The sequence below is a fragment of the Canis lupus genome, chromosome 10 (genome assembly GCF_011100685.1).
Source record: "Canis lupus familiaris isolate Mischka breed German Shepherd chromosome 10, alternate assembly UU_Cfam_GSD_1.0, whole genome shotgun sequence".
In the NCBI taxonomy this organism is placed as follows: domain Eukaryota; kingdom Metazoa; phylum Chordata; class Mammalia; order Carnivora; family Canidae; genus Canis; species Canis lupus.
Window position 1 is genome coordinate 27,121,882 of NC_049231.1, and position 13,619 is coordinate 27,135,500.

Here is a 13,619-nt window from a genome sequence, read left to right on the forward strand (position 1 = left end):
ACCCTCCCTTACTTCATAACTTCCTTTGTCTGATTTTGAGTCACGTAGTTTCTCTCCCCCTTACTCAGACCCTTTTCCACTAGATTTGAAAAACCCCTGGCCCTAAAAAAACAAACAAACAAACAAACAAACAAAAAGACCTGGCCCTCCTGCTTCAGGGGGGTGGACTTGAGGCTTGTCTTCTCATCTGGCTGCCTTGAGAATAGACTCTTGCTTTACTGTACACTCAAGCTCTCAGCGATCAGTTTTACCTTGCATCGGGCACATGAATTTGGGTTCAGTTACAAAATGGGGAATTAGGGCAGCCCGGGTGGCTCAGTGATTTAGCGCCACCTTCAGCCCAGGGCGTGATCCTGGAGTCCTGGGATCGAGTCCCACATCGGGCTCCCTGCATGGGGCCTGCTTCTCCCTCTGCCTGTGTCTCTGCCTCTCTGTGTGTGTTCTCATGAATAAATAAAATATTAAAAAAAAAAAAGGGAAATTACTGTCTGATAGATATAGTTTCAGCTTTACAACATGAAGTGTCTAGAGATGGATGGTAGTGATGGGTATATGACATTATGAATGTATTCAGTAGCAATGAAATATCTAATTAGGGCAGCCCAGGTGGCTCAGTGGTTTGGCAGTACCTTTGGCCCAGGGCATGATCCTGGAGACCCGGGATCGAGTCCCATGTCAGGCTCCCTGCATGGAGCCTGCTTCTCCCTCTGCCTTGTGTCTCTGCCTCTCTCATGAATAAATAAATAAAATCTTTAAAAAAAAAAATGTCTAACTAAAAATGGTTAAAATGGGGGCGCATGGGTGGCTCAGTCGGTTAAATATCTGTCTTCAGTCAGGTCATAATCCCAGAGTCCTGGGGTCAAGCCTTGCATAGGGCTCCTCGCTAAGCAGAGAGCCTGCTTCTCCTTCTCCCTCTGTCTCCCACATTATGCTCTTTTTCTCTCTCTCTCAAAAATAAATAAAATCTTTTTTAAAAAATGGTTAAGATGGTAAATTTTACATTATATGTATTTTGCCTTGATAGAAAAAAATTAAAAAACAAAAAGAAAGGGGACGCCTGGGTGGCTCAGCCATTGGGTGTCTGCCTTTGTCTCAGGGCGTGATCCTGGAGCCCTGGGATCGAGTTCCGCATTGGGCTCCCCCGCATTGGGCTCCCTGCACGGAGCCTGCTTCTCTCTCTACCTGTGTCTCTCATGAATAAATAAAACCTTAAATAAATAAATAAAATCTTTAAAAAACAAACAAATAGAAGGGATGCCTGGATGGCTTCATGGTTAAACGTCTGTCATTGGCTCAGGTTGTGATCCCAGCATCCTGGGATCCAGTCCCACATAGGGCTCCCAGCGAGGAGCCTGCTTCTCCCTCTGCCTGTGTCTCTGCCTCTCTCTGTCTATCATGAATAAATAAGTACAATCTTTAAAAATAAATAAAAAACAAATAGAAATTTAGAACTACCAAAAAAGAGAGAAAAAGAAAGATGGGGGGAAGGGGAGCCTTCTTTCCCCACCTAAAGAGGTTCAAGGAGGAGCTGCTGGAGAGGAAGAGGGGAAATCGGAGTGGCTTCACTAAAGGTTTCAGGGAAAAATGCTGAAAGGCAGCAAAGACCATGTAAGACACGACTGATGCCAGGCCAGGGGACACGGTGGGAGAGTAAGGAGACCAGCAGAGGTGCTAAGGAAGGAGTGTGGATGCCTCTTGAGGGCGCACAGCTGATTCTTCCATCTGGATGGACATGGAGATGGGGTGTTCTGGAACCCTGGCCAGGAACTCCTTTCCTACCCCATCCCTCAAGTCCATGATTTTGCCTTTCCTGCTTCTGTCCTGCCAGAACTTGAAATTGGTGATACAGCAGTTCTTGCTGTGGGTCTGTGGGGAGGCAGAGATCCTGCTGAGAATCTCAGGGAAGCTGTAAGGCCCTCCCATAAGGAACACACACGAGCAGGTATCTGTACTCTTGTGCAGATGGACCCCTTGTGAGGCCTCAAACTGTTCGACTCTGCCTGCCTAAGCCTGCACCCACTCCCTGACACGCCCAGAGCTTTGGTGTAGCTCCTCCATAACTGCTCCCCCTGACATGCAGCACAGCAATTTGCAAAATTGTTGGTAGTATCACAAGAGATAACGTCAAGGAGATAATAGCACAATTTCCTTGCATGGCCTCTAAGTAACAGATTTGGTTAATAAAGGCTTTGAAGGAGGAAGAACTTAACCGGAACCTGAAGGATGTTTCTGACTAGAAAAGTAAGAACCTGAACATAGATAGCATCTCAGCGGGGGAAAAAACACAAGGGTTGGGGTGGTGAGAAACGGCGACCTTCCTCTTTTCGCCTAGAGACCCCACATCCATCAGTAAACACTGGTGGGCTCCACCTTCACTTCAGTCCAGAATCCGACCACTTCACCTCCTCTCCTGCCACCTGCCTAGTCCCAGCCTGGCCCCTTTCACTCTCTTCTCTTCACACAGAAGCCAGAGGATCCTTTCTAAAAACTGATTGGGGCACCTGGGTGGCTCAGTCAGTTTGAGTGTCCGATTCTTGATTTCAGCTCAAGTCATGATCTCAAGAGTTCTAAGACTGAGCCCTGTGTTGGGCTCTGTGCTCTGCAGGGAGTCTGGTGAAAGTTCTCTCTCTTCTCCCTCTGCCCCTTCCTGCTGCACATTCTCTCTCTAAAATAAATACATCTTTAAAAAAATAAATAAAAGTCCTTCTGGATGCAGAACTGTCCCACATAATGGCTCAGCCCTCTCAGATGGCGGGGCGATGTGGAGACCCACATCATTTTGACAACGAAATCCACCCCTGATTCCCAAGGTCTTGGTCCGGGCTCCATTCCCTCCAGCTGTGTCACCTTGAGGGGGTTCATTATTCATCTAAAAGCAAGGAACGAGGGATCCCTGGGTGGCTCAGCAGTTGAGCATCTGCCTTAGGCCCAGGGAGTGATCCTGGAGTCCTGGGATCAAGTCCCACATCGGGCTCCCCACATGGAGCCTGCTTCTCTCTCTGCCTATATCTCTGGCCTCTCTGTGTGTCTCTCATGAATAAATAAAAAAATAAAATCTTTAAAAAAATAAATAAAAGCAAGGGACAATAACCAACCTGAATTCTATGAGATTTAGCAATAGGTGTCCGGCATCAAGGGCACTCAATAAATGGTTGCCAACAATACCAGACTGAGAATAAGCCAACTTTCAACTGCTCCCATTATTTGTACCTGGAGATTTACATCCTGCTTACATTTGTAGTCTCCAATTGCTTCTGAGTTATCCTCTCCTGTATCAGAAAGTGAAGTTAAGGGCTGGAGCTTTTCTCTATCTCCCCTTGAGCTGGCCCATTAGAGGCCGTCCCCCACCAGCCCCTCCCTTTCACCAGAAGCTGGCAATCAGTAAACTCTCACACTTCTGCTGTAGGATTCTGGACCAGTTTCTGAACCTCCAGGAATCTGGTTCCTGACCTGCAAGGACACCTGCTGTCAGTCCCCGCTTTACAGGGCTGAGCAGAGGAAGACAACAGGAGGATGGCAAGGTGCTGAGTCATGTCCTATGCAATTAACAGGCTTTCAGAAACCGCTGACCCCAGGCTAAAGCCCTGGGGTCTCTGTCCCCATCTCCGTGCCTTCCCCCCTTAACTTTGGGAGCTGAGTTCTCTCTTATTGACTCTCTCCTCCAGCCACAGCAGCTTGGCTCACACTGACTTAGGCACAAATTCCCTCTCTAGGAATGAGCCCCCCACCTAACCACTCGGTCCCTGCCAGGTCGGAGCTAGTCCCAAACCTCTGAACGACTTCAGAGGAATTTGGGCAAAGAGATTCTGTTCCAGTCAGCCTCTGCCAATGCCCAGGAAGCTGGAATGCTTCTGCGATGGTGACATTTCCCCACAACTTACAAATTCTGTCCCTGGACAGCCAAACAGAGGTTTAGACTCCAGGCTCCATTTACTTCTTCGAGAACTGCTGCTGCCATTTCTCAGTCTCTTGGGCCACAGATCAATTGCATATCATCATTTAATTCTTAGAAAGTAGTGTGAACAGGAAAGTAGCACAAAAATATAGTGTTTGCCAAGGGAAGCTGGTGCCTGCCACTGAGAGGCTGAAGCCAGAAGAGGTTGTAAATTTGTAGAATGAGTATTCTTTAAAGGACAGAGTAGCCTGGGAGGCAGAGAACTGGGAGGGCCATTCATCCTAGGCCCCTAATACAGGGCTCTTTAGAACGACTGGTGCCATAGCCCCAACACCAGCATGAGGGGTGAGACAGTGAACTCCAGTGGCTTCGGCAAACAGCATCAGTCCAGGGAGAGGGAGCCCGGGATGGCCCATTCGTACGTGAAGTAACCCCTGGACAGCACCCCAGGGCTCGTTCCTGCTTACCGCCCTGGACTGGAGTCCTGGTTTCTGCCAATATGCTGTACCTTCCCGCTGCCAACCCGATGTGGCCGGTGCCTTTGGGCCCCACTATATGACACTCTCTCCCAGGACCTGATCCAGTAGTTCAGCTACAAAAAACTCTCAGCCACATCCCCCTCCTCTGGTCGATGGGCTTCTCCCTTTCCTCCTGACAAATGTCTTCAGGGTGATTCATTTCCTCCTGTGACTGATGCTCTTCAGCTCCTCCAATTCCTTCTCCATTAAGTGGGACTCGGCAGTGGTCTCAGACAGCTGAAATTAGGGCAGCAGACCATTAGAAAGAAGGATCCAGCAGAAAGAAGGACCCCTCTGGGCTGTGATCTGCCAGCAAGGGCAGCTGCATGCACCGGGAAAAGGCCCCCATGGCCTCTCTCTCACACTACCCTGACCTTTCCCACAGGAATTCCTTTGACTTGGGCAGAATCAACCACCTGGCAACCCGGGCCGCCAGTACAAAAAGAACAGTCACAACCCACTGTCTCCACACTGACATTTTGGTCACCTACAATTGATCGCAGGGCATTCACTGCCTTAAAGACAGCAGCCCTCAGGGCATGAAAAAGGCAGATAATGGGCCATTTTAAGGATAAAGAATTAGCGTCTGAGTTGTTTCTGAGCTATAGCTCACATAATGGTGATTAGGGGGGAAAATGTTTGAAAAAGAATGCCATTTCCCTCACTAGGATGGTTCAGTGGACTTTAGAGTAGAAGATGGAAGATATTTAGGACAGGGACAGAAACTTTACTCTCCAAATCAGAGGTCAGCTTACTGCGGGGGAAAAAAAGAGCTACGCTTCTGGGCAATTCTCTATTCCAAGTGCTTTATGTAGATTATTAACTCAGCACAAGGCAGATCCTGTTATTGTGCCTACTGTATTGATTGAAACTAAGTTTCTACACAGGAGCATTGAAACCATTTGCTAAAGTTACAAAGCCAGTGGTGGAGCCACACGAGGAACCAGGAGGGTTAGCTCCAGGACCTGTGACGGCACAGGCTCTCCTGCCCCGGTCAGGTACGGGGCACCGCCAAGCCTTTCTGCCTGGAATGCCTTCATCCCACCCTCTGTGCCTCGCTTTATTCTTCCACATTCAGCTCAGACATCCCTTCCTCTGCGACCCTCCTGACTCAGCAGAAGGACCTGCTCTCTCCCACGTGCTGATGCCACAGCTGCAGAGACTCCAAGTGTTGCTCTTACCCAGAGAGCACTGTCACTGTGTCTATTGTCCATCTCCCTGCTAGACTTGTGAGGCCTGGCAAGTAGGGACTCTGGCTAACTTCCATCTTTGGATTCCAAGCAACTTACCAGGGGGCAAATGGGCATTTAGGGGTATCGGCTGGATGGAATGGCCCCTCGGTGGGGCCTCCCTGAAAGGAAAGCCTAGGGATCCCTTCCATTGCCCTCCTCACCATGTCCAGCAGGATGTCCACCTTTAGCCTCAAGAGATTGTTTTCTTCCTCCAACTGCTGGTTCCGCCTGCGGAGCCGCTGAGCCTCCCTCCGGTCCACATCTTCGCTAATCCCCGTCTCTGGTGGAAGGACAGAATCAAAGGTTACACAGGGGCTTTCCTCCCACAGTCTTGTTGGAAACGATGGCAGGACGCAGGACGTCAGCCCACCTGCTATCCACTGGCCATTTTCAAACTTCAGGCTTTGGCCCGCCAGGTTCATGGTGGGGGTTCCATAGTCCAGGCCCAGCTCGACCTCCCTGGTTGATCGATCCAGCTGTGGACAAGACATTGGCTGGGAGCCCAGAGATGCCAGTCCCAGCACCTCTCCTGCTAACTGTACGACCTCAGCAACTCATTTCTTTTCTCAAATCATCATCAGGCACATTTCATAACTTTTGTTCAAAGTCAGAAAACCAAAGAAGGTACAATAAACACTTTTAAAACGGAAGAAACACCCCACTTTATTATACATGTTTTCCGGAAAAACTATATATGCCGAAATTTGAATTATTTGACATGGGCTGGGCACTTAATAGTTAAGAAATCCTACTATAAAGTTTAATAAAGTAGAAAATCCTTTTTAGAGGTGGTGAGCTCCTAAAATATCCCTCGCTTACCATGGAGCGATAAGGTCACACAAAAGGTGTGAAATGCTAACACCCAATCTGTAATTGTAGCTGGTCTGTAATGTGGTTTTCAGTTTCTACAACTCACTTAGGAACCAGGCTGTGGCAGGACTGGGACTGGGGGATTCTGGGATGAATGCAACCAGCCCTGCCCTTGAGGAGCTGCATCTAGAACTTCAACACACCTTGAATGCCATTAATGGTAGCAAAACATCATCCTTTGAGAATGAATTTGATTCTTAGACATGATTAAAATCAATTCCTGGCCAAGTCTTGGTAATAAAGTGAAGGCAAGTTGGCTAATACCATTTAGAGGCAAATCATGCTGAGATTGACTGTCTTACTAGGGTCTTGAACACACTCTGACAATGATTTCCAAACAGGAGTTAAAAAAATTTTTTTTAAGTTTATTTGTTTAAGTAATCTCTACACCCAACACAGGGCTCAAACTCATGACCCCAAGATAAGAGTTGCATGCTCTCCTAACTGAGCCATCCCAGGAGTTAAAAATATTTTTAGCAATAGCAATCATGTGATTCAGAAGGATGTCCTCCTTACAGGGATGCCTCTGTAGGACCACACTTTCCATCAGAGGCCAGGCTTGATGCTCCAGTCACTGCACACTGGGATTGGCCCAGTAGTGATACTCACATTATGCAGGTTGGAGAGAGAAGCGGACTTCCGAGGGGGCGTTTTCTTAGGACTGAACGTATTCCCAAAGAGAGGCATCTTTGGCCCGATGAAGGAAAGGTCGATGCTCCCTTCTCCTACCATCAGAAAATGTCACGGATACAAACATGGGTCAGTGACCTTACACCATCTTTAAGTCATGAAAACATACATCTTATCATGTGGCTCTTTTTTTTAAATTTATTTTTATTTTTATTTTGTTTTTATGATAGTCATACAGAGAGAGAGAGAGAGAGAGAGAGAGGCAGAGACACAGGCAGAGGGAGAAGCAGGCTCCATGCACCGGGAGCCTGACGTGGGATTTGATCCCGGGTCTCCAGATCGCACCCTAGGCCAAACCGCTGCGCCACCCAGGGATCCCATTATCATGTGGCTCTTAACAATCCTGATGATGGCACCCATGTGCCAAGAGCTCACTATGGGCCAGGGAGGATGCTAAATGAACCCTTTGCATGAAACACCTCAATTCTCACAGCCACCCTTTGTTTACTTCTCTTATTATCCCATTGAACAGATGAGGTTTAGAAAGAGTAAGGTCCTAAGTGGGAGCTAGCATTTCAGTGCAGGTCTGTGTGGCTCTACAGCTTACTCACCAGTGGCAAGGGCCTAACTTGCCTATTTTAAGTTTTATCACAAGTTGACATCACAAGTTGACATCATCAGGGCACCTGGGTGGCTCATCAGTTTAGTGTCTGCCTTCAGCCCAGGTCATGATCTCAGGGTCCTGACATCGAGCCCCACATCGGGCTCCCTGCTCAGTGGGGAACCTGCTTCTCCCTCTCCCCCCTCCACCCCACTTGTGCTCTCTCAAATAAATTAAAAAAAAAAAAGTTGACATCACTAGATTTACAGTTTAGAGCAAGGAAGGCAATCCTGCTCATTCTTGTATGCTGGTAAGAATCACACCTAGGGGCAGGAGGTCCTGCATAGATTCCATTGTGAAGAAACGAAGCTGTATTTATACTTCAGTTTCAGAGTGATAATGGTGCCCCTTTACTCAGTCCTATGTCAGAAGGTCACGTGTCCTGTGTGGTAGGCGAGGCATCCAGTGGAAGGAGGAGGCCCACCCACAACATGGCAGAGCTGACACTGCCAACCGTTTGCCTTCAGCAGATTGCAACCTATGCAATTCATACAGGCCCAGTGAAGTTGATTTACTGACACTGCCCGTTTCGGGGGTGGGAAGGTGGGGTAAATATTTTTGTATATTTATGTGTAACATAGAAAAGTATACACATCATAAATGTATGGCTTCATGAATTTCAACTACACATAAGCCCCTCCCAGCCACCCCAGTCCTGTGTAGCCAGCCTCCAGATCAGGATACAGAACATTTCATCACCCTGCAAGCCTCGCCTAGTAGCTTTGTATCCATGGATTTATGCAGGATGTCTTCTTCTGTTTTTTTTTTTTTTTTTCATTTGAGGTCATGTTTGTGAGACTTGTCTCTGTTCTGTGTAGTTATAGTTTGTCCATTCACATTGCAGTAAGATAGTCTACTGAGTAAGTGGACATTTGGATTGTTTTCAGTTTTTGTCAATTAGAAACAAATGCTAAGAACATGTTTGGACATGTACTTCTGTACATGTAAGTCTACTTCTCTGATCCTACACCCTGGGGGTGGAATTGTGAAGTTCTAGAGCATTCATATATTCAGCTGTAGGAGATACTGCCAAATCATTTTCCAAAGTGTTTGAGCCAATTTATATGTCTTATGAAGAGTGTATTTACTTTGAACTTTGGCATTTCCTATCTTTATCATTTTATCTATCCTGGTAGGTATGCAGTGGTACTGCATCCTGTGCTTAAACTGCTTTCCCCAATAAGTTATGTTTTTAAAAAAAGCATTTATTTATTTATTCATGAGAGACACAGAGAAACAGAGACATAGGCAGAGGAAGAAGCAGGTTCCCTATGGGGAGCCTGATACAGGACTCAATGCCAGGACCCTGGGATCACGACCTGAGCCAAAGGCAAATGCTCAATCACTGACCCACCCAGGCGCCCCCCCAATTAGTAATTAAATTGAGCACCTTTTCATATAGTCATCAGACATTTGGATATCCTCTTTTGTGACATGCTTGTTTAAGTCTTTTGCCACTTTTCTATTGGGTTTTCTATCATTTTCTTACTGATTTGTAAGGGCTTTTTTTTTGTTTTTTTTTAAGATTTTTTAAATTTATTTATTCATAGGCACAGAGAGAGAGGGGCAGAGACACAGACAGAGGGAGAAGCAGGCTCCATGCAGAGAGCCCGATGTGGGACTCGATCCCGGGTCTCCAGGATCACACCCCAGGCTGCAGGCGGCGCCAAACCACTGTGCCACCGGGGCTGCCCTATATGGCTTTTTATATATATTCTAAATATAAGTCCTTTGTTGTAGAGAGAGAATACTGAAAATATCTTCTTCCAATCCGGAACCCTGTCTTCTTGCTTTCTTATTGGCTTCTTTTTGATTAAAGAAGTTCTTAATTTTAATAGAATCAATTTTATTTAATATTTAGTGTTTTATATCCTATTTAAGAAATTTTTGCCTACTCCAAAGTCATATTTTCATATATTCCACAAATTCTATTGTTTTCGCTTTCACATTTAAGACTATGATTATCTGGAATTAGTTTTTGTATAAGGTGTGAAACAGGTCAAGGTTCATTTCTTCCCAGGTATTACCCAGTTTTAACTTATAATACACAACTGGCTTAAAAAGATTCCTTCTAAGAAACTGTAGACTAAAGATAACCATAATAAAAGCATTAATGAACAGAAAGAAAGAAACAGAGCTCTCCATTTTCCTACTCCTGGGTATAAACTCTTCCTCTACCACATTATGAAATAAAAACAGTAATGAATTAATCACATGTGACAAGAAGGTGGCCAAAAAAAGAGGGAACTTCTCAAGACCATTTGAAACAAAGTTTTCTATCAACTATCATTGAAACAGAACTCATTGTATGAATCCATCAGAATTAGGAAGACATGCACTCAACGAGAACACAACAATAAAACCATGCTATTTTCAGTGATGTAGAAATTAACATCACTAAGATTAATGATAAAAGTCTAGAAGCTTCTTTGGAGGTTTTACAATATATAATGCAGAAGATCATGTCTCTATGACTTTGTAAATAAATAAAAATAAAGATATTTGGAGCAGGTGTGCTCATGAGAGTTTCATTGGTAGGTGTGTATGTGTAATTAAAAACAGCAGTAGAGGGATGCCTGGGTGGCTCAGCGGTTTAGTGCCTGCCTTCGGCTCAGGCCTGATCCTGGAGTCCCAAGATCCAGTCCCACGTCAGGCTCCCTGCATGGAGCCTGCTTCTCCCTCTGCCTCTCTCGCGCATGCTCTCTCTCTGTCTCTCATGAATAAATTAAAAAAAAACAAAACAAAAACAGTAGACCCACAGCCTAGGGGATGTCATCTGGGCCTGGGCACAACACGAGGACCCAGACAAAGCTTGGTGGTGGATGGGACAGCAGTGAGGACTAAGATGCTGGGGGAGATTTGAAGTTGTGCTACCATGTCATCCTAAACAGTGCAAGGCCCTGGCATTGTTTCTCCTGGAGAAAAGTAAAAGGGTGGTAGAGGGAAGACAATCTGACGTCTGTAGAGGGCAGAGCAAAAATGAAACAGGAATATCTGGGAAGAAAGAGTTTAACTCCAAAAAGAAAAGAAACAAAAACTAGTATTGCTTTCTGCAGAACCACCATGGGTTGAACCCAATGCTGAGCACACTTCAGAGATTTCTTTTATTCCTTGCAGCAATCCCATTAGGTGGGTATTTTCCTATCCATATCAGAGAGGAGAAGATGGGGGCGTGGAGAAGTCAGCCAATTTTCTCAAGGTCCACAACCATGGTCAGTTGGCCAAAAGTCTATATCAAATTACCCTTGTATTAATAACAAGTGGATACATCATAAAAGGAAGCATTTTCATCCACTATACTGGCAAAACTGAAAAGATGAATAATATCCAATGCTGGTGAGGGCGTGGGGAAAAAAGACACTTTCATTTTCTCTAGATGGAAACATAAGATGTTATAATTTTCCCAGTTAGGCAAAACCTAGCAAAATTTTAAATGTGCATATTTTTTGGCCAGCAAATCTACCTCTAAAAATTTATCCTCCAAAAAGAATTGGACATGTACACACAAATGTTCTTTACCATTGATAACAGTGAAAAATAAGAAACAATCCAAAATGTCTACCAATGGTTGGTATAGCCAAATACATTGCAGGACATTCTTTTTTTTTTTTTTTTTTCAGCACATTCTTATAACAGAATGCTACAGGGCGAGTAAAAACAATGAGGCAGCTGTGTATGGACTGACCTGGAAATAACTCCAACACATTGTAACACTAAGAAAGCAAGTTGCAGGGGATCCCTGAGTGGCTCAGTGGTTTGGCGCCTGCCTTAGGCCCAGGGCGCGATCCTGGAGTCCCAGGATTGAGTCCCGCGTCAGGCTCCTCACAAGGAGCCTGCTGCTCCCTCTGCCTGTGTCTCTGCCTCTCTCTCTCTCTCTCTATGTCTATCATGAATAAATAAATAAAATCTTTAAAAAAAAAAAAAAGCAAGTTGCAGAACAATGTGTATACTATAATGCCATAGAGAAGACAGAAAAAAAAAGGGCAAGAATATAGGTGCATATGTTAAAAAACAGAAAAAAATCTGGAAAGATACACCAAACTGCTCATTGTGGTTAAATGTGAGAAGGGGAGTAGGATGACTGGCTTAAGTGAAATCGTCATTTTAAGGCACCTGGGTGGCTCAGTGGTTGAGTATCTGCCTTTGGCTCAGGTCATGATCCTGGAGTACTGGGATCAAGTCCCATCTATTTCTCCCTCTGCCTATGTCTCTGCCTCTCTCTGTGTGTCTCTCATGAATAAATAAAATCTTTATTTAAAAAAAAGAAATCGTCATTTTATAGGTACAAAGTGGTCAAGTGGCAGCAATTTCATACATTTCAATACCAAATTACATTAAACAAATATACTTCTAGATTTAATAAATTACAATAACAATATATTAATTACGAAAAAAAAACAAAACAAATGAATCTAAAAGAACTAAAAAAGCAGTGCCTGTCCTTCCAAGCACCTGGAAACATCTGAAGAAGGAAAAATGCATAGCCAAGTTGTTCTCACAAACACGGCAACTGTGCTAAGAATACTACCCCTGAGCATATCCCTTGGACACAACAGACCAAGTTCCAGGTCTGGCTCTGCTCTTCAACTGCATGCTAATCCCCCAAGTTACTTTCTTCCTCAGGGTTTTAACGGGGGGCACTTCCCTCAGGACCTCATTAATTCTCATAACCCTTAGGCAGAGAACTATCAATATATTACAGACAAGGAAAAGGAAGTGCCTGGACGAGATGCCTTTTAAGTCATATCCAATATTCCACAAACAACTTTGGCTGAGACCCTAAGATCCTGGAACATCAGTGTGGCCCCAGAGGTCCCAGCTGACCCCCTTGGCCCAAGGCAGCTGTCTTGCTAGTGAAATTCCCCGGGGGAGAGAGGGCTCGGCTCTAAGAAAGTGAATGGAGAGCATCTGGGTTCCAACCACAGCTCTGACGCTCAGCCCCCCTGGGACCCTAAGACTTAATCTTCTCTGGGCCTCGGGCTTCTTTATTTATAATCAGGGATAACAATTTATAAAAAGCCACCGCATTTGATACTCACAGCCACCCTGAGAAATATAGATCAAAGTAACTATATCCCAGACACCAGATCGGACAATTGAAGCTTAGAGAAGTAACTTCTCCCCAATCACGCGGTGGAGAAATGGTGGAAGAAGGCTTCCAAGAAGGTCTGCTCCTCTGCGCTGGGGATAATCACGTCATCGCTGTGCAATGCTTTACAGTCTGCAATGGGCCATAACATACATCATCCTATTTTAATCTAACAAGAAGGTGAGGGAGCAGTTTTTGGCTTTCATCGGATTCTCAAAGAGTTCAGAACTAAGCCAAGTACGTGCCGCGCAGATATCTGCCATCCGGGGCCGCGGGGCTCAACTAACGGTACAGAACCAACGTTCACACGCACGCCCTTTAATTCCCTTTGCAGCCGATTTACGGGGAGGAATTACCACCGCAGTGTATAAACGGGGAAACCCACTTGGAGAAGGGCGGTGGGGGCCTGGGGTGAACCCGCCTCTGCCCCGGGTCCCGCGCCCTCGGGCCGCCCCAGCGGCGGGGAAAGCCCTGGCTCCCCGGGGAGACGCCCGGGCGTCCCACCCCTCCTCCGGCCCTGGGGCGACGCTGGGCTCACACCCTGCGCATGCCAGGAGCCCGGCTCCAAACGCACCCCGATACCTGCGGGAAACTGCCGGCAGGGGTTCGCGTCACCCACGGCGACCACGGCTCCGGCGCCGCTCCGCCCCCCGCCTGTGTGCGCACGCGCATCCCCGCCCCGGACTCTTCCATCGCGGAAGGTAGGGGTGCCCGGCGCGGGGGG

At 46.2% G+C, this 13,619-nt stretch overlaps 1 protein-coding gene across 4 annotated transcripts; it reads right to left on the reverse strand.

Annotated features, from left to right (window-relative positions):
• Positions 1-3,981: 3,981 nt before the first annotated feature.
• Positions 3,982-13,619, reverse strand: CBY1 (chibby family member 1, beta catenin antagonist). Of its 4 annotated transcripts, none has more exons than XM_038550592.1 (6): positions 13,478-13,619; positions 12,846-13,027; positions 7,125-7,240; positions 6,016-6,121; positions 5,807-5,925; positions 3,982-4,650 (listed from the first exon to the last, which is right to left on the reverse strand). In XM_038550592.1, exons 3-6 carry the CDS (start codon positions 7,200-7,202, stop codon positions 4,570-4,572), a joined length of 384 nt encoding a protein of 127 aa, XP_038406520.1. In that variant the 5' UTR covers positions 7,203-7,240; positions 12,846-13,027; positions 13,478-13,619; the 3' UTR covers positions 3,982-4,569. The 4 variants fall into 4 exon arrangements, with proteins under 4 accessions (XP_038406520.1, XP_038406521.1, XP_038406522.1 ...); XM_038550593.1 differs by having other exon boundaries at positions 13,470-13,601; XM_038550594.1 differs by lacking the exon at positions 12,846-13,027 and having other exon boundaries at positions 13,478-13,575.